This window comes from Gossypium hirsutum, chromosome D13 (assembly GCF_007990345.1).
Source record: "Gossypium hirsutum isolate 1008001.06 chromosome D13, Gossypium_hirsutum_v2.1, whole genome shotgun sequence".
NCBI classification, from domain to species: Eukaryota; Viridiplantae; Streptophyta; class Magnoliopsida; order Malvales; family Malvaceae; genus Gossypium; species Gossypium hirsutum.
Genome location: NC_053449.1, coordinates 59,631,978 through 59,657,304, shown reverse-complemented (window position 1 = coordinate 59,657,304; position 25,327 = coordinate 59,631,978). Strand labels below are relative to the sequence as shown.

The window sequence follows — 25,327 nt, the reverse complement described above, 5'->3', positions numbered from 1 at the left end:
ATAATATAGGACTAATGACATAATTTAACCAAATAGATTTAAAAGATTAAAATATCAAATTTTGAAAAGAATAAGAGTTAAAATTGATCAAATTAAAGTCTAGATAGAATTTGACCATTACCTTTTCCACTTAGTCAGGAAGAATGAAAGGAATAGAATATGTTCAGCATGTATATACTTATCACGAAAGAATATGAGAAGTGATTCATTCATCATCAATTGCCTTACATACTGCATTCTCCTATTGCTCTGTAATGGATATTGAAATTTAAATATAACCACTATCGCCATGTTGAATATATTCATAATTATTCAACTCTTGGAGCCACAAATTAAATATTATCAAATCCACCACTGGTCAACTGTGATCAAGCTTTGTCTCAACCTTCACCCTGTTTTGCCGTGAATGCTAAATACCATTACTACCTCCATATCCATTTCAATATATATTTTACTTTCAGATTGTATAATGAATTGTTACTTTATTATCTTTTTAAAAGAACATATAAATACAGGTAGAGCAAACCATACAAATATCAAAATTATTTTGATATACCTTTAAGAAGAAGAAAAAACCCACCTTGACCTACCTCACCTCTATTGTTCAAACCACCCCTCCATTTAGAAAGGATTGATTTGAAATGTCGACATAGGAAAAGATAAACCTGGGGACGCTTCTATGAACAATGGGAACCGCGTAGCTCATGTGAAAACAGGTAATGAAAGCCAGAGGTGACACTGATGTGATCCCCGGAGGCAAAGGAGCTGCCTTGTGTGACATGACTGTATAAAGTTGGAGGCAAAGGTGAAGCAGAAACCTTTCTTTACAATCACGCAGCGACCCAAAATCTCAAGTCTTTGATGATCCAGATATAGTTGTTCTCAATCTGGAAAAATGGCATGCATTCCGGAGCAGCAATGATTTGATTTCACTGAAAATACATAATATCAACTTCTCTACCTTGCCACATTCCCAAAAGTTTCCAAAAATTTGAACAAATTTTCAGTGAAACCTGGATCAATGGAAGCTGAGATGATGAAGAACACAATCAAGGAGAGGACAAATACTGTGCAACGTCACTAGAGTCCATGATTGGCTTTACTACTTCCAAGCTCGGGAAATGTTCACACGATCTCTACCAAGGTAGAAAAATAAACCCGACGCAAAAAGTAGACGATAGCAGATAAGGGTGCAGAGCATGGCAGGTGAAATCTCTATAGTGTGCCATAAGCAGAATTATGCATAAGTTGTCTCCTAGGCCACAACCACAACTCAGAAAACAACCAGCGCTTACATGGTTCCTTTGGCAAAAGCCAAAGCAGTAGCAATCTGTCACCATATGCATCATCGATCCCATAGAATTTGGCTTTCCAAGTCCTTAAAGTTGAGCCAGTAACCATTCCTATATGCCATTTGCACCCCCACTCAACCAAAATTCCCTTTTAAGAGATATTTTCCTTAAACCTCTAATCGAAGACATCGGAATCAGAAGATCTCCAGCAAGTTAAAATCTTGATCATATTCCATTCATATTTGATATAACTGCATTTTGAAGTAGAGAACAGGATATCTCCTACTGATCTAAACATTTGATATAGCTTCCTCCATTTGTTGATCAGCCTGGAAAGGCTTCAAAGAGCCCCATGTCTTTCCAACATTCAGCTTAACACGCAAAGGAACTGGAAACAAGGAATAAGAAGAAACATGAAAATGTGTTATACAACGTAGTTAAGAAATATGTAAACACTTACCTAGAAGGGAGACGGCATTTTCCATGCTCATTCGCAGCAGCGATGCAGCTTCATCTATCACTGAAGGATCAACTTCCAGCACTAATTCATCATGCACCTAAAAATGGCAACATAGATTCAGTCAACTACATTTTAGAGCATAGAGTTTAAGAAAATCTTCATGAATTATTATCCTCAAAGAGGCAGAATGGTAGGAGGAAGTGATTCACTGAAGCAACCATAATAAGAGAAACAATATAAATTGAAGGCAGCAATTTCTTAAAAAACCTGCAAAAGGATTCGGCAGCGGCCTTTAAGCATGTGAAACTTGGTCAAAATTGAAGAACCAGATTCTAGGCTGTCAACCCCTTCAACGATGACGGAATGCAATTTTATCATTGCTATTTTGATTATGTCAGCAGCGGATCCCTGTAGATAAGAGACTATCAGAAATAGGAGGCTATGATTTCATGTCACCTATAGACAAAGGTAACCTCAAACATGCAAAAGAAGAAAGAGAAAAAAAAAAAAAGAGGGGATTTGCTATTTACCTGACAAATAGAATTCACAGCTTGCCTTTGAGCTTTTAATTTTTCTTCGCTGTTTCCAATTTTTATTTTCGACAAGAAGCGCTTTCTTCCCTTGAGGGTTTCTATATATCTGGATTACAGGCAAATATAGAGAAAAAAAATAAAAATTAATAAGAGTTCCTTGATGAAGATTAAATTTTGAGCATGCTGCAACATTAAGATTTTGCATTTCTCAAAGTATTAGATATTACGTAAGCCTTCACTGAAGAGATGCAGACAATTAACGCCAGTGATAAAAACTCTGAACAGTAAGACATTAAGCAGATATAAATCATTCGAAGCACAAATAAGAGGTCTACAAAGCAATAGCCCTTTAATATGGAGCAATAACAGACAAATAAGACATAAAAGGAAAGAAGATTCTTTTTTTGAAATGAACAAATTAATTGGAGAGAATGCAGATTAGACAATCAATAAAAATAATTGTTTTATAGTTCTTTTTCCTTTTTCCCCTTTTTTTAGTCGTCATAAGTAAACAGTCGCAGCATTTTCATATATAACTGATGAGTTACGAGAAGGAATAGAATATGAGATGATGCTAGTTGGAAGGCTATCCCATATGAAACTGATTCACTATCTAGTCTTCTCAAGAAATAATAAAGAACTTCCTCACCCCTTTTGACGACAAGATGCCACGGCTTCACGAAGCCAGGACGCAACATCGGGAAAAGAGCTTTTAAAGCTTTTAATTTTTTCTTTAGCTTCATCTGGGGTGCAGTTTAGTTGTTCAGCAAGTGTGTCAGCACCCATTCCATAAAGAATGCCATAGATTAACCTTTTCGTTTGGTCTCGCTCATTGGAGCTGACAGAATCTTCTGCCCTCCCAGTCCATAGTGCTGACATCATGGTAAAAACATCACCTTGTGGCTTACTAAGGAGTTTAATTAAAGCAGAGTCATTGGAGAAATGGGCCATCAACCGCAGCTCTATTTGAGAATAGTCTGCTGTTAATAGTAACCAGTTATCCTGCAATTAAAGTGGGAAATACTCACCATGGTAAGACAAACAACTTCCAAATAATGACCTTCTGATGAATATTAAAAAAGAAATAAGAACTCCTAATAAGCACCCCAAAGACATTGACAAAGGCCCTTGTCCTCTCTGTCCCAACCCCCGAATTCCATCATTACCTAAAATGAAAAGCCGGTTACCTTCCCCACTTACAGCTTTATAAAAGCTGTCTGTGCTAAAAATTCAAACCCACTCTTGCAACACCCACTAGTCTACAAAAGTCTCACCTCCCTAGTTTAAACCAACCAACAATCAGCAGATCAACTGACCTAACCTTTTGGCTTTGCTTAGTAGAGTGAAAAGAAAATTGGAAAGATGAAAAATTGAAGGGATAGAAAAATGGAAAATATAAATTTTCTTTCCATAGTTGTGCTTGGTAGGAAGGATGGAAAAATGGAAAGAAAAAGTAAGTTTCTTTCCATTCATTGCTTGGTAGAGTTGAAAAATGAAAGGAAAGAAAATAAAATATTTGAAAAATGTGTAACTTTAAATTAACATTCGCATCTCTCATTGTCCCTTCTCTCATCATTCCAATTTGAAATGACTGTTTTTTGTGCATTAGGATTAAAAATGATAATCTCTCCTATTTTTTTTCCTCTCACTTTTCTTCCCTACCAAGCACACTCAAAATTTATTTTCTTCACTTTTCCACCCACCAAGCACACCCTCATGAGCAACCATCCAACAAAAGGAAGATCCACAGATTCTAATCTTCCAGCATAGTTTACACTGTAAGACTCTAGGATCTATTTTTAGGATCAGCATACAACACATAATTGCAACGACAATCTGGTCTACTTTTAGAAACTTAAGAAGGTTATAGAAGAAAAACTAACAACAGTTCTATAAGGTAGGTGTCTGAAAGGCAGCTCTTTAGTAAATACTTGAAAGCATGTAACAGCATTGCAGCACTTTAAGGAGCACAAGCTAAACAATCCTTACCTGAGTAGGAATAAAAAAGTCACGGACATTAATCTTATAGTGATCCGTATTGGCATCACTTCCATTTTTATCTTTGCTCAGACTGAACTCAACCATATGCTCAACACACTACATATCAGAAACAAACAAACTGCTAAACAAAATAGGTCATAACACAAATGATAAAATTAATCTTATAAAAGAAAACTACACAAGTTACTTTAAGTGTGAGAATGCAACAACCTGAAGGTTCGGTTCCTCCATTGAAAGACGACCAGTTGCGGTCGATGTTTGGAGCCAACGACCATGTAATGTGTATTTGTTTGTACTCCGAGACAACCTAGCAAGTGAACAAATGGATCCCAACGTACAGTTTAAGAGCTTTGCCAACGTTCTATGCTCTTTAATGACTGGAACAATTGGATGCTCATCCCTAAATCCAAACCACATCCATATTAGAATAAAAGCAGCATCCCTTGAATAATTGGATGTTTAATGCTCTCTAATGCATAAACAATTGGCATCAACCTTATGACACTTTTAGAAACCCTGTTTATGGTTCTGCATCTATAACATGCATAAAGAAAATAACTTTTGAAATACCTCAGTAGATCCAAGCAGTGCTTGTCAGTGCTTGGATGCTGCTTTCCTTTATTTCGCCCCTCTGGCACAGGCAACTTCAAATGCCCATACAGAACATTTGCAATATCAGCAGCTGTGCTCAATGAAAATTTCATGCCAGCCAACTTATAAGCTTCCTTCTCAAGATATCTTAGTTTTTCACCCAACAGGTTTCGTGCCCAGAGGCATCCCTCCATGTTGATGCCTATTCCCCAAAGCTCCATCTCAGCAAGGACCCTAACCTAATATTAAACCTAACATTAATATATCACTGTGCATTGCTAATGGAACCAGTTAAAGAGCAAAATCATTATAAAATATTTGTTCCATAGCTTCTAAGATGAGAAACTATTATTTCCGCATAATAGATTATCAAGAATAAGTTCAAGAGAAACCAACATGAATTACACTAGAACCCCTAGAAGAGGAAGAAAAATATTAGTCAAAAACTAACAACTGCTCATAAGCAGTATGCCAGAAGGCATCACCTAAGAAGCAGGACATCACTAATGCACTACCCTTAAGGAATCAACCATCTTTGCCATTAAGGCACCAGAGATGGGTTTAATCTGGGATCCAGGTCAGGGACAGGGATGGGAGAGCATTAAACTCCCCACCCCTTATTTAGGTTAGAGTTACCTACCACCACAGTTTGACATGCCTAGATCTAATTATAGTCCCTCAAGAAAATGTATAGGAGAGCTTACCAATGGTGTTTCAATATATGAAAACACGTCAATAAGTTTTTCAGAGATGAGTAGCTTCCAAAATGCAGAATATAAGGCACGTGTTTGAGCAACTCTATGGCAGCAACCATTATGTGCAGCTCTCTGCATCTGATTCTTCCACCTGCCACTCTGATTAGCAGCTGCAGCTGCCTCACTGGATAGCCTTTTCTTTACTTCCTAAGAGATCACAATAACTTGAACTATAAGGAATGTCTTAACAATTTCAAGGTCTAAATATAAGTTGGGCTAGCCAAAAATAAAATGGAAATTAAGAACCAACATTAAGAGCTATTTAATCTATTAACCCAAAATTGTTAATTTCTGTAACAGGCACAGCAAATTACATTCTCTAGGTTGGGTCTAGAGCTTCTCTCCTCATCAGGCCAAAGAATCCATGCTGCGATGCACATATCAAATCCATCATTAATCAGAACTGGTGGTAATAACAAGCATGAATTGTCAATAATTTCCAGACCCATATCTTTCCCTCCAAGATGCATGCCAGAAAATCTCTGAATAGAAATGGCAGAACTTTTAAGCACTTGAATTTGCACTTTTAAGTTCCATGTAAGTTTGTGGACACCATTTTTTCCCATTATATCACCAATTCTCTTCCATCTCAATTTAGCCATCTCCAACATATGCTCTGGGGGTAGGCTGTTGCATTTACCACTAGAGGCACTTGTTGATAAGAAGAAATTGTTTTTTCTATTATCCAACCATAGTAAATCCTTGGGCAATTTTACATAGTACACAGGAGAATTTTCCCAACAGATTGCTATGCCATGTATCTCAAAGGGAGCAACAGAATTTGCTTCTGATCGTCTGTTGAAGTGAACGTCAAAACAGAATTCCGGAGCAGTTTCCCACAGCTCCAGGAAAGAATCAAATCCACCGGGTGCATTAACTGCATTGAGAGGACCTTTCGCACAAGCACTATCTGCATTGCCAACAGAGAGATCTTCATTGAGCCTATCCTGCATTCCTTGATCCAGATATTCACTAACAGTTGCCATCTTTATACTTCTGCCTTGTTCAACGACAGCATTGACCTTGTCACCAGTTACAGCTGCAGGATTTTCCAAACCTAAGTTGCTCTGCAAGGTAGTGTCTATGTTTACTTCTGCTGAAGCCACTAAGTTATCAGCTGAGGCTTTTGTCAGCATTATTCCTTCATTAGGTGAAGAAACTTTCTCCAAATTCTTGCCAGTTTCCATCAGTGGCATGGCTGACGTGTGGATTTGCTCAACCCCAATAACATTGCAAGGAGAGCCATCCCCAGCACCGGTACTTGCAGCTTCCTCTCCTCCTGGACTTCCACTCAATATCAAAGGTCGAGAAAATTGTGGGACACTATAGCCAAGTGATTTGAAAGCTGAGAAGGCAGCGGCCCTGGCTTCTTCAGCTTTATCTAGGACAATTTTGCGTGCACCATTCTTGATCTTCTTTGCCACGCCAAACTGCATGCGTCGCTGTGATAAGCTTTCTAAAGACATATCAAGTTTGTCAATATGGTAAAAATTGAAATAGAAAAGAGAAGTACAAAAACAAAGAAAAGCAACACAGCAGCTGTTTTTAATAATAAAGTAACTACTTCAAGAAAACAAAACCTACGCCAGATAACCAAAAAAGAAAAAAACATAACAATAAAAGTAATAGATTTATCCCAAATTAAGGACGCATCAAACATTTAAGACAGTGCATCAAAATAATCTATCATTTCCATAACCCTTGATTGGGGAAATAATATAATCAAAACCTTGAAAAAACTTCACCTTGTGCAACCCACGAGGAGGATTCAAAAAGAGCTTTAACAATCTCAGGAATAGATGCCTCTGCAATTGCTAAAGGTGTACGCAAACCAGCTTTATAAAGTGCTCTAGCCCGTGACCCCTAAAATCAGACATAAAATTGCAAATATGAGGCAATGGAAAAACTAAGATCATCAGACACTCTACCATGCATAAATAGTAATGAATCAGCATGATGATATTCTTGTATATTCACATTACAAGTTAATTCAGCATTTCATAAGTTTTTCTCTTATAAATAGATAATCATTGTCTATAAGAGTAAAAGTTATGCCAATGTCAGTCCAAAACATCTGCCACACATGTTTAAAATGGAGAATTGAAGTAACAAAGTCTATAACTCAAGAATACAAAATATTACCTTAACGTATGGAATAGTAGTAAGCTCTACAATCTCTGCTCTGACTCCGAAAGAAACACGATTTTGAAACTTTGCTACCAAGTCTTCTAGATCATGCCATCCTAGTCTCTCACAGAACACGGAAACCATCGATGCAAACCTTCCAGCATTCTCTTGTAAGGCTTGCACCATGCCTTTTGCCACTCGAAAAGCTTCACAAACCTCACCTACTGGAGCTTCCTTCATTGAAGAATTTACAGAACATGAATTTAAAACACCAGGAAAAAAGGGGGAAAATTATGAATGATATGCATGATCAGAGACTTATGTACAAGGAACAATCAATTGAACAACTAGACATAGTAGGTCAAAGACGAAAGGAGATAATTACATGGAGTACATCAATTTGCAACTCCCCTGTTTCACTATTTTGGCTACTGACTTTGCAGTACGGATACCTAGACTCCAAATACTGATACTTATAGGCCAAGTTTAAACACTCGAAGGGTGAGTATCGGTACTTACAAGCATCACAGCAAAATTAGAAGAAGAAAAAATTAGAGGATCCTGATAATGATACCCAAAGGCTGGGTATCAATACCGATAAACTGCCAAGTCTCGATACCTTTCATAAAGGAATCGATACTTCAGAGTTATTTATAAACCATAGTTAGACCAAATAGATGGGCCTAGAGTCATTGGATGACATAGACCAACAGTATGGGGACACCAGAGTTGTTTGATCTCCAGAAAGTTATAGTTCACCAGCCATATCACCAGAGATACCTCCGAGCATCGAATGTAGCACCGTCTGACCAGGACCATCACCAGCTCAGGTTAGTGGGCAACTGGACACTTACCAGAAACATATACATAACATTTTGCTTTTAATTCACAAAGTATCATAATAATCATATACTACAGGCACATATATTTAATAGAAGTAATAAGGATACATATACTATGCACTAACAATAATAGTATAATTGACATGGAGAGAAAAAAGGCAAAGAGACCTGCACTAATCTTGACAATATGAGGGCAACATAAAACCGTTTGCACACTCGAAGTGTTTGCTCGTCTGAAAGCATAGTGCTGTTGTTGATCCCAGGTTGATTTCCAAACTGTGCAGGTAACCTCTTCAGGCTATCTCTTAATCCATTTGATTTGGAGATAGGTACACCATGAGCCATGCGCATTAAAAATGGTTCTGTTACTCCAACTCGATAACCAACAGACTGCATCTCAATAAATACAGAAGAAAATTTTACTTTCATATCATTCAGAAATAACAATACTCTTGAATTCAAATGTTAAATCATCTCTTTCTATCTGTTAAAATATTCAGTATTATCAACTAGGAAATATCCCATTTCTAAAAAGCTGGAGCACCATTATCTCATTTTCTTTCCATTAATCATGATTACAGTGCAAGAAATCAAATATCTCTTTAGCATGACTCAAGAAATCAACAGTTGTAACTTAAAAACACAAACAATATAATTGCAGAGGAGCCAAAGCAGTCCAAGTAAATCATCACTAAGAAAGGAAGCAACCGGGAGACAAGGGTTCAAGATTAGAGTAAAAAATTGCGCTTGCCTATTGTAAGGCTAAAATTTACTGTTAAAAATTCGCAATGCATCCAAAAGAATTGAGAATTTAAACAAGACGCAAATGCACCTGCTCAAGAGCAGACAACTCCATGAAGCGTTCATAGTACAACTCCCAATCTGGCTCAACTTCAACATTGATTGGTGTTACTAGATAAACTAAATGCAAATCAGATGCAAGCACAAAGCCTTCTCTAGCCCTTGAAAGATCATCCAGTACAATCTGTGAGATTAGTAAAATAATTATACTTCATGTCAACATAACAAATTTTATTCCTATCACTGGGGATATGATCCACACATAAAAGTTCTGATAGAAAGAGAAACAATGCTGAAAACTGCTGGACCATCAAAAAGCTAATTTGAAATTAAACAATACAAACAAAATAAGCTTTACCAGTGACTCCTCTGGGCAAAGGGAACTGCCAAAGGCTGCACGTCCTAGGGGAGTAGTACCATATAACTTGGTCTCATCATTCCATTCAAGAAATTTTCTATGACACAGCCACCGAAGAGATTCCTGAGCCGATTTTACAACCTCTTGAAATGGTTTTGTAGAATTGAGAAGAGTACATCTAACATAGCGGTTAATATCATTGGCAGTTTGAACCATTCCACCAGCCACAACTTCTAGAATTGCATGAGTCATTCCATTCTTATCTTCTGATAAACAAGACTGCAATGGTGGGCAGCTTTCATTTAGAAGTCCTTTAATTCTTTTGATCTCTTCTGTCTTGCAAATAAGCACCTGTGTACACGTGAAAATGGTAGAAAGAAAATTAATAATTAATGGAAAACCAAAAAGGAAAAAGAAAACTTATTTCAAATACAATGAAAAGAAATGAAAATGAACAGTTGTAACTCTTAGAGTCAATACAATTACTGTAAATGCAGAATATAAAAAATGACAAGACAAAAACAGATACCCATAAAATTATTGAACCTACACTTTCTCCTTTTGTATCAATACCAGTCCGACCAGCCCGACCAGCCATCTGTTTGTATCTAGTCCCATCAATAAAATCACGGCCAATTCGGGGTTGTCGAAAAATTACTCTCCTGGCAGGTAAGTTGACACCAGCAGCTAAGGTAGATGTAGCAGTTAAGACACGAACAAACCCTCTACGATAGCAGGTTTCAATAACCTCTCTTTCCTCAACCTTTACAAAAACAAAAGTACACACTGACCATTAAAAAGTAAAAGAACTTTCTAGATTGGACAATCAATAAGAGGCTAAAAAACTTACATTATTGTAACTTGTACAGGGTAATAAAGGAAAAAAAAATAACAAGTAAAAGTTACTACTAGAACAACAATAACAAATATAAGAGTTGGGAGGAAGTACCGTGAGACCTGCATGGTGATATGCAACACCAGAAGGAAGAGTTTCTTCCAATACTGGATCCAACCCAGCAGGACACCTTCGCAAGGCATCTATTGCTGAAGTAATATCAATAAACTCACTGTTATCACCATGGGCAGTGACGGAGAATTTCTTGAGAAATTTTGCCACATGCTTTGCAGTTGATTCACATCCTTTCCTAGTAGAACAAAATATCAACACTGACTGGCCCTCTTGAAGAACCTGGAGTACATTCCATAAATTAAAAATTTGCCAACACTCATAAAACCTAGAGCTTACCTGAAAAATGAAGTACAAAAAAATTTTAATACAGCAAAAAATACCAAGTGTCCCAACCTCATTGCACAGTTCAACAACATGATCAGGATCTTTACCACCAAGGTCAACTGCCTTTGGAATTGTTCTAACAAGATCCAAATTCTTGTCATAAATGGTATTGCCAACTTTAATAAACTCCTCCAATGGAACTGGTCGAAAATTTGTCTGGTACAGAGCTGCCTAAATGCGGAGGGATGACAAACAAATGACAAACCAGTAAGCACATAAGAAAGCATAAATAATATGAAAAAAAAAGTGGTGTGACAACAAAATTGATATATGACCCTTCAACGTAAAATATTTCTGGTGTTGAATTCTTTTAAAGAACTCTGTTTCTTCAACTCCATCATTGATTAACAAAAACTTGACAGGATAAAATTCCGGAATATTTAAAACAAAATCCATCCAATTGGATCGCGAGAAACTATTAGAAAACCAGAAAAAAAAATCAAATAATATAAGCAGTTGACTGATTAAGGAGCCTGCATTTATAAAAAGCTTTATAGAGCATACTATTATTCTAATATTATCAAAAAAATAATTTATTGTGAAGCACACATGTTCAATAGTCTAAAATCAGTTGATTTGGGTGAATTTTAATATAAATATATCAACATGCTAAAACCAAGTCATGGATACATCCACCAGCCAACAGCTTCACAGCATTATAAACAATCCCCAGGCAGACATCAATATCATGAAGGAAAAACATTCATGAGATCAAAGATATTAATGAACAATTGAAAGGAAAGAGAGACAGCAAAATGAGGAAACACTGATACTTTGTAAATCTCACTTACTTGAAGCCAATCAGCAACAGCTTCCACATTTGGCATCGTTGCACTCATCCCTACAATTTGTAAACCATGAGCTGGATCAGCCTTACCACTACTGGAACCTGAACTTTCTCCACTACTTGATTCTGGCGTGCCTTCACCAGCTGCATAACGAAGTTTTGTCAACAGAAGTTCCAGAAGATAACCCCTACTCTGATCACCAACCTGCCATGAATCATAGGCATGGGAACTATCAACATTAGTCCATCCAAAATGTAAAAAGCATGAAGGGAGAATAAGGACAATTAGAAAAAGGTATTCACAAAACCAAAGTGCACAGTAATAAGCAAGGCCAACAAAAAGATTAGTCATAAAATACCATGTGCAGTTCATCTATCACAATAATTCCGATTTCTGACAGACGACCCTCTTCCAGCAATCTGTTAACTAAAGAATTTGCCTTCTCTATTGTACAAACAGCTACAGAAGTATCTTTAGGAAGTGTGCCACCACCCTGATTTCCATAATAACTACGAACTTGTTTTCCAAGTGGTTCAAGAAGGACCTCCAGATGTTCTGCCTGCAGAATGTTTAAGCAAATAAGTATAAGTTGCCCAAGAAGACCTAGTTTGTATCAGCTATTATCTGGTGAATAAGTAATATTTGGTGCCCAACAACCTTTTCTACGCAGATTGAAACATAAGGAAGCACGAGTAATGCTGCTTTTCTTGTTAATATCAACCGCCGCAACATCAAAATTTCTGCGACAAAGCTTTTCCCAGCGCTGTGGCAGAAAGAAAAAGGTTATGCATATATAATGCAAGACAACATATCAAGAGCCAAACAAATCCTATACAACGTTTTCTATCACAGAAACAGGTACTGTTGCTAAAATATCAGTCAAAGAGAGGAACAAAAAATGACCATGAAAAAACTTATCCTTAGTTCTAAATACTTATAAAGTACCTTGTAGATGCACAATATACAAGATTTCTTCTCTGCAGTACACCATCTACCTGAAGGCAGTCAACCTGGAAAGGAGAAGTTTACGCAAATAAAATACTCAAACACGGTATGCAAAAAGCCAAGAAAAAGATAACAATGTTTGACAGCACCATCAATTCAATTCATTTAAATAAACAATAAAAGTAACATAATACTAATGGATTGACTAACCAAAAGTAGGCCAAAAGAACTACATAAAAACAGATATCAATAGCAAAAGTAATAAATAACATATATAAAAACGTGTGCGCATATCCAGGTAGCATGTCTAAGGATGGAACTACAGAATGAATAATTGAATATTGATACCTTGGCATGCATTTAAGCATGATTATCAAGAAAAATGCAATTATAATTACAATTCAAACCCAAAAAGGCACATATCACGGTTTAGTCAAGAACCAAAAAACAAAATCCCAACAATAAGTGCTGAATCAACCTGTCCAAATTGATCCCTACAAGGGGTGTATGTAAGGGGGGGGGGGAGGGGGTCATGCAAATATTTAAATATACCTGCCATGGGTAGAGTTGTTCAATTCCTTTCTTTTTATATATTTTGCATATCTCTAAAGGAAGCCAACTGCTGATACTTAGCTTGTCTTTAAGCGCCACAGAATTTAATGGAGTACTGGATTCATTGCCTTCATCAGTACCAATTGACTTCTTTGCTGCATTAGCTGGTGACATGGAAGTTATGCTATCACTATCTTGACTTGATAAATTAACTTCCACTTTGGGCACCACATGAATAGATGCCTGTTCTAGTTTTCCTCCCTCTTCAGTTTTCTGTAGTTCAGCATGATCTATCAGTTTATTAACAGTTGGTGGCAATATATGATTGATAATACTGCCTTCAGCCTCTTGACTGTCCTTTTCTAATACATGGCAAATACCTCCATCCAAGTTTTTGTCCTCAAATGAAAAGTCGAGATGCTTGACAGGCAGCAGAGACACTTCTTTATCTATCTCTTTCTTCTGCTTCACTGCTGACTCCAAAGAAGCACTAATTCCCTGAAGTTTGACTCTGCTCTCACATTCATCTGAAATTTCCTTTGACTTGTAACCAACATTTGTATTTCCTAAGTTGCCTGTATTGTTTACCTCGTATTGGCTCTCCGGATTATTAATTCCTTCGGCAACTCGAGCAGATAACATATCACTTTGAGAAAACAAACCATCAGCTATTTCAATAGCTTCATTCCAGAAAGCTTCCCCTGGAGAAAACATAGAACTTCCTCGCATTGACTGTGGTGTCCTATGAGAACATCCTTTAATAACTGATGAACCAGGTGTACGGCATTCCATTGTATGTAGGACAGATTTGGTTGCTGTAGTGCACTTTCTTAAGCCTGCTTGAAGCTCAAATGGATTGCTACTAGTGTTTACCTTAATTAACAAAAGATTGTCAAACAAAAGTGGGGAGAATTTCAATCATCAAAACTAGAGCAAAGTTATCACTCACATCTTGAGAAGGGTTGCAAAGGAATTCTCCAGTTTCATATTCAAGATTCTTCTTAGTAGAACAAACAGCAATATCTTCTGTTTCTATCTGCTGGGCTATCAGATGCCTTTTCTTGAATCTTTTATCCTCCTCACTCAACATAGATGGACCACCATGTCTCTTTAAATTATTCACCTTCGTCTCTGATGGTGAATCAACATTTACTGGAACTTCACTACATATGAAGACAATTAGAATAATAATAAGATGGTTTTTTTTCTTTGGCAGAGTTGAAGAAAAGGCACAATCTAAATACTAGGAAAAAAAGGCTAAAAATCAACAGTTCTTGGAAATAAACGAGATACAACAGTATTACCTACAATACAAAGACAAAAAATCAGTAGCAAACTTTTTTAATTCTGGATTTTCCCCGATTTGAGCACCCTCAGCATGATCTCCAAAGGCAGCATTTCCTGCCTCAGACAAACCCATAGATATTCCCTTATGAGTCTCTTCAAAGGCTTGAGACTTCGTTTCTGCCAATAACAAGGAGTGTTCATTTTCATGTTTGAAAGATTTATCAATCTCCGATGCCAAGTTCATTTTAATAGGATCTTTCCCACAAGTTGCACATGAAGGGTATACGATTTCATTATCTTGTGACGTTCTTATGTAACTGTTCAAAGTGCCTTTGGCACTAGGAGAAGATTCCACTGTTGTTTTTTCATTCTTTTCAAGTCTCCCCGTCTTCAAACCAGGTGATTGGGTTTTCCTCTTCTTCGAAGCAAAAAACTGCATAACCAATAATACGAAAGCAAATATCAATCCAAAGCCTTTCTCTTCTTTATAAACTTTTCTCGCAATTTTTTTTTCTCAGGTGGGATTCTCTTGCAAATATCAGTTTCCCAAAATACAACACTCGGTAATAAACAAATGTCTTCCAAGTTTGTAAATAAGAACATTAATCGAAGAGAATAAATTCATCCAAAAAAAAAAAGAGGAAAAAGAAATTAAGTTATAATCCGATTCTAAAATCAAAATCTTGATATTTGAGCGTCCAACGAAATAACATTGAAATAAGATTAGGGTTTTGAGAAAAAAATGATTTAGGAGAAACCTTATCGATGCGTGCTCGAGGCGAACCAGACGCCATCATCGGAAATAGGAAAGATCGACCACACTCTGCGAAGACTGATCTTTCTTTATGGTGTTGGGAGTCTCAAATGCGACGTTGTGGTGATGTTTGAATCGTCGAACTGAGCGCCAAGAAAGCCTGGTGGCGAAAGCCACAGCGAGAGCGAGATAGAGAGACCGGGAGCTAGCGAGAGCGAGTTTTAAATCTCTAATACTTGATACTGTTCAATTAGTGATTCAAAAATATTAGTATTATGTATTTGCAATTGTGCCCTTCATGTATTTAACTTTTTCACTTTTTCCTTTTCCGGCTTCACTGAAAGTAAAAATTAGACTAAACTACACAAATAGTCACACAAGGATTAAAATTTTTCATTTTAATCATTCAAAATAAAAAATTTGTAATTTAGACACTCACATTACATAATTTTTTATTTTGGTCACTCCATTAGGGTCATTTATAATTAAAAAGAAAATAATTTTTTTAATGCAAAATGAGGTGGATAGTAATATCCAAGATGGAAAAAGAATTAGTTGGAATGAAGCTTGGATTTCCTTTTGCAAATTTGAGGAGAGTGATCAAAATGAACAAATTGTGTAATATAAGTGTTCATTTTGTAAACTTTTTGGTGCCTAAAATGAAAATATTAAAAGTTGGGTGAATATTTTGATAATTTACCCTAAAAATTATTATATTTAGATAGCTAGTGTAATTCAAGTTTGTTTAGGGTAAATTAGTTATTTTATGTGTTTATTTTAAGAATGGGTAAATTAAATTAAATTTCATCAATTTTAACTTATGTATTTTTCAAATTAGTCTATTTTAATTCTTATTTTTTAAAAATTTTGAAATTTCAATCTTTATTCAAACAATAATACTTAAATTTGTTTTGATAAATTTTGATATTAGTCATATACTATGCATAAGTTTTAAGTTTAGTCATTATTTTCCAATTTAATTTATTTTAATAAAAGCCTATTACTATAAATTCTCCTGACAGAAAAGACGCGTTTAAGCACCTATTTGAACCCATACCTTCTTGATTATTGCAATAGCAAAGTTAAAACTCAATCGGTTCATTTTAATCATTGTTAGTCCTTATACTTTTTGAATTTTAAAATTTTAATCTTGCCTCAACGGTAGCAACCAAATCTATTGACTAAAATGGTGTGACTCTTTGGAAGTATATTGTGAAATAGTAGGATGACATGACAAGGAGGTATGATAACATGTTTGCCACATAAAATTTTGGAAATAATATAATTTAACTTAAAGAATTTAACCGTTACCATTTGATCAAAATTAAAGTTAAAAATATAAGGACTAAGATGAATTTACTAAGACAAATAAGAATCAACTTTCAAAAATGAAAATAAAGCTTATAAAAAAAATCAATAATAGAATTCCACCTAAACTGGTTAAATTTTTTTTTATGAGTTAGTTAAGTTAGTTTTTTAAATAAAAGATCAAATTTAAACAGGGGAGAAATCAGAAGTTTTTTTTTTGCGGGGATCGAAATTAAATTTTAATTTTTAATAGCCTATATTTTTATAATTTTTAAAAGATTAAATAAAAAATTTCTCATTTTTAGGGAGGCAAAGTTCAAATTTAACTTTACTAATTTAAAATTTTAAAATTTCTAAAGAGCTTAAATGAATATTTTTCATTTTAGGGGGTCGGGCATGCCAGCCCCATTAGATACGCCACTAAATTTAAATAAATTATTTTTAATTTTAGCTTAAATATAGTTAAATATATTTTAATGATTTTTTATTTAATATTTTTAATATAAAATCTAAAATTATTCATAATTTCCTCCCAAACTCTTAAATAATAAAATAAATGTATTTCAGTATGCTCTCTTGTACTTACGACAATGTCAGCACTCAGCACCAACTTTGCTAATAACAACTTCTATAATTCAAAATAAATATTTATTGAATTCCATATTAAAAATTCAACAATAATTGTTTTCCTATTTATCAAATAGCACATAAAATAATCACTTTACACATTGTTTTTATTTCCACTTTTTCTTATAGAATTATTAAACGATGTATCGTTTGATTGCTTTTTCCACTTTCATCGTTGGCAAACAATTTACAAATAAACCCCAACAAAAAAAAAAGAAAATAAAACAAAATAAATAAAGTAATTATCGTTGGAATCTATCATTTGTTTTACTTAAATAGAAAATGGAGAATCAATTGATGTAAATTTTCCATCCGTTCTTTAAAAGGTTAAAATATGTTTTAAGTCCCTATATTCTTTATATATTTGAAATTTAGTCCTTATCTTTTTATTTCTAAGAAATTAGTCCATTTACATTTCAAATAAAAATTCAAATTTGTTAATATTGTCAAAATTTTTCTGATAAATCCAAGATCATTACAACAATATATTTTTTTATTACGCGGCTACAAAGTGATTTTTTTTTAATTTATAAATATCACATCAACAAAGTTGGCAGATGAATTGTAAAGTGATATTAACAATTGGACCTGAATTTTAAAATTTAAAAATTTAAAAATATAAAAACTAAGTTCTATGAAATAAAAGTGGAGTGACTAAATTTCCAAATTACAAAGAATATAAGAACTTCGAGTATATTTTAACCGACAATTAAATACTTAAAATTTATTTGTTATGAATTAAACATTTAAAGAACTAAAGCATTCATTTAAACACGTAAAATGGTTTAAAACTGAGTCCAGGTCATTGTTGGCTTTTGTCGTTTTGCGGCCTTGACGTGGCCATTTTGGAAAGTGTTATAGGAATGTGCTTGACATTGCTATCGAAAATTGTGGTGGGAAGTTAAAATGATCATTTTAAATATGATGCTCAAAATTAAAAATAAATTAAATTAGATAATATTTAAATAATTTAATATAATTATACATAAAATATATATTTTAAATACTTTTTAATAATTAATAAATTATTTGTAATTTTAATTATACATTAAATATTTTAGAATTTTAAATATAATATTCAATAATTTAATATTATTATATTTTTAAATAATTTAATATAATGATACATAAAATATAAATTAATCCAAAATTTTAAATAGTTATGCAATCAACTACAAATTTTACATCTTATTCAATGGTTGATGGCTATGCAATTTAAAGATCTTTTATATATCCATGTGTGAAAAAGAATGTGGTATTATGTTTTATTTTTCCATTTGATTTTTATCATATTAAAAGAACACTATAAAAGTTAATTTATCTTAATTTATTCAATTGTATGATGTTCAATATCATAGCATGGCATTGAAAGGAATGTCAGAGAAAGGTAATCAATTTTCTTTGCTCGAAAGGAAGGATTGAATAGTGAATTTCATGGCAGTTGTCCTATTGATCTTGTGGTAACCTTTCCAGTTAACCCTTTCATTAAGATTAGAACCGGGGCCACGGTTGTTGTACTCAGCATAGTAAAGAGTTTCTTCATAATTGTTTTTGTTAGGTCCTTCAAAACTTATCCATCCTTCAGGCCTAATGAAGTCTCCCAATTTAGACTCCATGATAACAGTTGTAGAGAATTTCTTCCATGGCCTTCCCAAGTATGTTGCAAATTTGAACCTATCGATGAATAGTTTATTCTCAGGGACAATCTTGCAATTTTGGATCACGATACCAGTGTTCTCATCAATGTAGTCCTTGCCTTGAGCTGTCACTGTGTTGAATTGATTATCCATTGGCCTCCTCACAATGATCAATGAGTTCTGGATGACGGTGGAGGAGTCACCAAATATGAAGTCAATAGTTCCAGAAATGACACAATTGCGAAAAAATTGGCGATTTACTTGATTATACAAGGTGTCTTGGTAGGCATCAATCCTACAATTGAAGAAGGCTGACTTATCTGATTGAATGCGAAGAGCCACAGCCTGGTGCTTTTCAGGACCAGCAGTGTTTTGGAATCCCATGGATTTGGCAATGAACCCATTTCCAATAGCAGCTACACCATTATGAAATCATATTATTATAAAACAATTATTATGGGTGAGAATCGTGATAATTGATTGGCATGAGTTGCCTTTTACCCAATTATGAAATTCTAGTTTGTAATTATATGTTACGTATATTTATTGTTTGTTATGCAAGGCCTTTTCTATTAACTAAATAATTATCCTAATTGAGCAAAAACAAAATGGTTTGAGTTATTGTAAACTTACAGAAAGTGGCAGTTTGCCAAGTGGTAATTCTGCCACCATCTTTGACACCCTTTCTACCAGTTACAATAGTTTTCCTTGGGCCGTCACCATACATGAGGATATTGGTGCATTGTTTGTCAACGGTGATGTATTCATTATAAATTCCAACCTTGATATAGATCACATGTCGGACATTGGAGTTTTTAGGAGCAGCAACTAAAGCTGCACCAATGGTATTGAATTGGCCATTGCCATTTTTAGCCACAATAGCATTTGGCTTCAAGTTGTTGTTATCAATCCTAGTCAAAAGTTGTCGATCTTTAGCTGTGAACCATGAAGGATAATTATTCTTTTCAATAGCAAGAAGTTTGCGAGCGTTAGTAATATTAAGCTGGAAGTCAAATTTGGAAAGAATATTCTGCAAATTTGTCACAATTGTCAAAGCATTTCTTGTGAGTTCACTAGCAACAATAATACCCTTTTGCATGATTTCTTTCATGTTGTTGTTGTGTTCGAAACCATCCAAGCATGATTGTTGGTATGATATACCAGCGCTTAGCCAAGTTCTAAGATCATTTATGCTGACATTGATGTTGTGCAATTCACTATCATAAACATTGGAGTATGAAGCCTTAAATGAATCAATTGCATAGTTCATCATATCTTTACAATCTTCCAAGGCCATCTTTGTGAGGCTATTGTTTTCAACCTGAATACTCAGGGAGTCAGAATAGTTGAAAAACTTATTGGTTGCTTCCTCAGCGGCCAAGATAGCTTTGGCAATGAACTCTTTAGGATCAGTGCTATTAACAGAATTGAGAGTTTGCCAACAAGATTCTTGATACAGAGTATATAAACAAAAGTTAGACATTATGTTAATTTTTTTATGCAAATCGGTATTATCACCACGTTTATGATAAACTGTAGCAATAGCGGTAGCGACGATTCCCACCACGAGAATGATTGAAACCACAGCTATAATCACTTTCTTCGACATATTTGTTAATTTTCTCCAACTAAATGAAGGGAATAAGGAAGTAGAAAACTTTATTGGGAAATGAAGCTTGCTTTCCCTTCACTTCGTCTTTGGTTTTATTGTTTGATGAAATTTATCATGTATGGTGGGTGGGTTTTATAGCAAGTATGAGTCTTTAAAATTAGGGTTCTTTGCATGGAGAGGAATAATGATACCTTATCATATTGTTATAGATAAGTTATAACGTAATGGTTTTAAACAAAGCATTTAATTGATTGGTGGTTATCATCAAATTTAAGAAGTTTAGAATTTCAAAAAATTATGTAGTCGATAATACTAATATAATTTTGTCCCCTCCCCCGATGTCGTATTTCTTGATCTGCCACAGGATGCTAACCAACCATTTGTTGGCTGATTTGGCATTTGTTAATGGTCATATCAATATTGTTATTAGTTTCTAATCGTTAACGTTGGTTAAATGGTCTCACTGGTCAAATTTGTTCAAAAAGTCAATTGTATGCAAAAGCTTGGGAGTGAATTAAATTTTTTAAAAATTCTTTAAGGCCTTTTATTCCATTAAAGTTTTTATTTAATATCTTAGGGTCTTGAAAGGATAAAATTCTCAAGAATCTCTATGCCTATGCTAAGATGTACAAGATTTATGATTTTGAATCTTCTTAATATTGATCATGAAAAAAAAATTTCCCGACAAGGAAAAACAATTAAAACATAATCTAATATTCGACAAAAATATACAAATATAAATATATATATATATAAAGCCAATAATCAATATGCTAAAGTTTATAAAAAAAATATAATATTTTAAATATATGAAAAAAAAAGCATGACCATAATCAGAACATGAATTTTTTTTTCCTTTCAATTAAACTACTATAATAAATTATGCAAATGTATGAAATGGATTTGAAACAAAATGCAACACAAACACAATAATTAACCATCACTATAACAACATACTATCAAAAAATAATACATAATAATATAACATAAATATACCAATTATACATCAACAAATCATATCTACATAAAACAAATTATTAAAATCTAAAAATACATATTTATAAACCGTGAGAAAATAACATTAATATAAAAGAACTAACATGATACACGGGCATGCCAAATTTGAGAACATGCTTATTTGTCAGGCTTCAGATTAAATATTTAAACAACATATAATGATTCAATTTTTAAATAAATGAATTCAAAATTATAAAGTTAATTGTCGATTGAGTTTTAGTTCGATCGGTGTGAATATTGTTGTCAATGTAAGAGGACGTGAGTTCGAGTGTGTTGAAACATATTATCCTCCTATTTATGAATTAGGGGGCTATTGGTTATTTCTAAGTATTGTGTCAAAAAGACTAGATATAATCAAAACCTATAATGAGATTATTCAAATAAAAAATTTATTTAGCGAATTGTTAACATATTAAAATTAACATAAAATGAATTATTAATGTTTAAGAAAAAATATATAAAATAATTTGCTTTTATACATATTACAAATTATAGATTATAAATGATAAATTATAAATATGATATTTTCAATCCATTTTAGGTCTTTTTGGAAGATCATACTCGGTAAAAGTACCATGAAAATTCCTATATTAAGAATTAAATTACATTTTGTTCCCTCTACTCAATAAATAAACAAATTAATCCCCATAAGTTACATTAATCTTTTTTGTTAAAATTTTCATTCATTTGTATGGCAGAATAACCAGATAATAACTAGATAGTAACATTTGTGATGTCATATGTATCCCATGCTAATATACGAAGATTAAATTTTAATAGTAAAAATTGATAAAAAAATTTTAACAGAAAGACTAGTTCACGCTTTTATCTAATATATAGAGACTAATCTATCCATTTTTTGAATAAATGAGCAAAATACATTCCGACTCTTAATACAAAAGTCTCCTATCAAATCGTACTAATAGTCATACCCAAATGTATATGCCCTAATATTTTAATCAATATGATATACAATAATATTTTCATCAACAGTTTGGGATTTTATTAATATAAAAAGGTTGTGTAAGTTGCAACGCTATTACAATGATGAGTTGAATGAATGGCAACATGAGTGGTTTCTTCCAACAAAGTAATTAGGGGGGAGGATTCCTGATAATAAGTCTATGATTCAGCTGATTTGCTGGCCCCATGTTTGCATGGGATTTGTTGCTTTTGAGTCTTCAACTCATCTCCAGCCACAAGAAAAAATGCAGTGTGCCTGAGAAAAAAACACATTATAAGCGTCTCATGAGTTCCAAACAATAATAAGATCACAATAACTCACAGTCCCACACAGGCAAAGGAAGCACAAAAAATAGAAGAAGAAGAAGAAATGTGTAACGCTACCTCAAAAAGTTCATCATTTTGACTCTTGAATCAGCATCAATGTCTGGGGTGCTCTCTAATGCCTTCTCCATATGATATAACCATCTCTCTGCAGCTTGATGTGTGACTGGAAATGGTCTATGACGTGCAATTAATGCAGGATGACCTGCCAAGAAGTGCAAAATGAACCCCCACTCCAAGAACTTGTTAAGAGACAGACTAGACAACTTTTTTATTTTCTTTTAAGTATTTATGTCGAACATATATTCATATATGTATGTTGGAGTATGATCCTAAAAAACAAAACTGAAAATACGTGTGTTACAGACACATAATTTATCTTTACTAGATTTCTGGCACAGCCATTATGTGGATGAAAAATATCTATGTTAAAAATATATTTATATTAAAATCATGTAACACTTTCGTTGAAATGGTTAATTAAGAGCTTAAAATTCATGTGTTTGAGTTCAAATCACATTATAATATTATTTTATTAAAAACATGAAAAGACAAAACCACCCTTGTTTTAATATTTAATATCTTGAATCTGAAAGGGCATGTTTTATAATTTCCCAATTGCATTGGTGCTCGACTGACTCATGACAACAATTCAATCAAGGGTTTAGATATACAACACTTAACATAGGTGGGCAGAAGCCTTATTACCAAATGATTAACATGTGGCAAATAGCAACAAGAAATGGTTCTAGTAACCTGAAGCTATATTCTCTCTGATTTATTACCCTAAAGGCTGCCTCAATAAGGACACTTTATCTTCCATCACTCACACAAAGTAAGAATAAGTCTAAAGCCATTAAAGACTGTACGAAAACAAGCCCAGCTCCTAATACTATCAAATACACACAATTGTACAAAAGTTGAAAGTAAAAATTAAGGGAATGATGCCTAAGTCCCCAGAAACAATAGATGGTCAGCTTTCCCCTTTGTTCACCCTAATGTATCTAAATCAAGGGAAACATAATGTAACAGCCAAAAGATTTTTAAGTTACAATTTGCCTGGAGGTTTATTTGTAGGTCACTTAAGCACTATGTTACTTTTACCTTTTTTTATTTTTCTTGAAATATTCGTGTGCCACATTCGTGCTGAATTTGGACATACAACATAGGAGGTTAAATATATGAAAATTTTAGAATAAAATTGAATATAACCATAGGTTAAAGCATACAATTTGTTGAAGAAAGATCTCTTGAAAAGGCCAAACCAGGGTATGGTTGACTTTATGTTGACTCGGGTCTGATCCGCGTAAATCAATAGGGGTCTCAACACTCAACTTACTACTGTTGAATAATTGAAATCAATTTCATATTCCAATATTTACCCAAAAATCATTTCCTTTTAGTTTCAAATTCATGAATTTATGTTAATAAAACAAACTCCAAATCCACTGGGAAGATCTAAATAACAGTTCAATTAAAACATAAACGCACCAAAATAAAAGGATGAGAAAAATTATATAAAATGCAATCAAATCATGGAAAATTTGCTAACCTTTCCTCTGAGAATAAAGAGGGGGCCCTCCCATTCGTTGCACAAAGAATTCATACTGATTCTGAATGGCCTCTTCTTTCTTGGAATTGGAAAATATTGATCGAAACCACTCTTCTTCCTCATCATCATACACCCTAACAATTTCCAACCAAACCAATTAAAAAACACAATCTATCGCAAAAAAAAAAACCCATTTAAAAGAAGCCGAATAGAAGAAACCTAGTGTAAAAATTGGTGGAAAGGTTAATGAAAGTTTGGAGTCCCAATTTCTGGAACAAATTAGTGTCGTCAATGGCAAAGGCATCGGCAGCATCAACACCGCTCCATTGAGAAGCCTTTTCCTGCAGTGTCTGCATTTCACTCTAGGTGGAACTTGAAAATGCAATTGGAGTTACTTTGAGTTGTTATTGAGCTGAGCTGAGTATATATAAAGGCAGCTAGTGGTGGTCGCGTGGAGGGAACGCTTGTGTTGAAAAAAATGAGTAAATCTACGAATCAGTGTTTGGGATTTGGGCGATAAACAGTGGGTATGACTGGGTTTTGGGTATTGTATTTATGAAGCCAGGGCATAGTTTAGCTCATAATGTCGACAGCGTCGAATCTTGTAAATGTATATCTCGTTTTCCTTAATTTGATTGATGATGATTCCAATTATTTTCGGTTGTACTCCGTTTTACATGTAAAATATTTTATAAAAAATATAATTTTATATATTTTTTTGTATTTATTTCACAAAAAATTAATAAAAAATCACTCATAGGTCAATAGAAAATAAATCATTTTTTCAGAAAAGAATTTCTCTATAGTTAAATTTATTTTTATATAAAAATTAATTTAAATCAAATTTAATATATTATATTGATAATATTTTTATTTTTAAAAATATTAAAATTTATTAAAATATTAA

The 25,327-nt window shown here is 33.8% G+C and overlaps 3 protein-coding genes across 7 annotated transcripts; all 3 read right to left on the bottom strand.

The window, feature by feature from the left end:
• Nucleotides 1-433: 433 nt before the first annotated feature.
• LOC107937970 (helicase and polymerase-containing protein TEBICHI) lies at nt 434-15,600 on the bottom strand. Of its 5 annotated transcripts, XR_005923106.1 has the most exons (27): nt 15,385-15,600; nt 14,644-15,059; nt 14,289-14,502; nt 13,340-14,212; nt 12,788-12,852; nt 12,500-12,605; nt 12,201-12,401; nt 11,846-12,046; nt 11,064-11,225; nt 10,710-10,949; nt 10,290-10,523; nt 9,761-10,111; nt 9,434-9,586; nt 8,770-8,991; nt 7,775-7,993; nt 7,378-7,495; nt 5,947-7,088; nt 5,582-5,779; nt 4,857-5,116; nt 4,497-4,686; nt 4,275-4,382; nt 2,935-3,287; nt 2,283-2,391; nt 2,020-2,160; nt 1,753-1,849; nt 1,014-1,680; nt 434-932 (listed from the first exon to the last, which is right to left on the bottom strand). XR_005923106.1 is itself a non-coding variant. In XM_041109347.1 (26 exons), the coding sequence occupies exons 1-26, from the start codon at nt 15,421-15,423 to the stop codon at nt 1,583-1,585; spliced, it is 6,510 nt and encodes a 2,169-aa protein (XP_040965281.1). In that variant the 5' UTR covers nt 15,424-15,600; the 3' UTR covers nt 463-1,582. The 5 variants fall into 5 exon arrangements, 4 of the variants coding, with proteins under 4 accessions (XP_040965281.1, XP_016726474.2, XP_040965282.1 ...); XM_041109347.1 differs by having other exon boundaries at nt 463-1,680; XM_016870985.2 differs by having other exon boundaries at nt 463-1,680; nt 10,311-10,523.
• Nucleotides 15,601-18,706: 3,106 nt separating this feature from the next.
• Nucleotides 18,707-20,561, bottom strand: LOC107937962 (pectinesterase). Its single transcript, XM_016870978.2, has 2 exons — nt 19,586-20,561; nt 18,707-19,368 (listed from the first exon to the last, which is right to left on the bottom strand). Exons 1-2 carry the CDS (start codon nt 20,559-20,561, stop codon nt 18,707-18,709), a joined length of 1,638 nt encoding a protein of 545 aa, XP_016726467.2.
• Nucleotides 20,562-22,561: 2,000 nt separating this feature from the next.
• On the bottom strand, nt 22,562-25,074 carry LOC107937948 (two-on-two hemoglobin-3). Its single transcript, XM_016870966.2, has 4 exons — nt 24,640-25,074; nt 24,421-24,554; nt 22,929-23,073; nt 22,562-22,800 (listed from the first exon to the last, which is right to left on the bottom strand). Exons 1-4 carry the CDS (start codon nt 24,774-24,776, stop codon nt 22,704-22,706), a joined length of 513 nt encoding a protein of 170 aa, XP_016726455.1. The 5' UTR covers nt 24,777-25,074; the 3' UTR covers nt 22,562-22,703.
• Between the last annotated feature and the right edge of the window lie 253 nt (nt 25,075-25,327).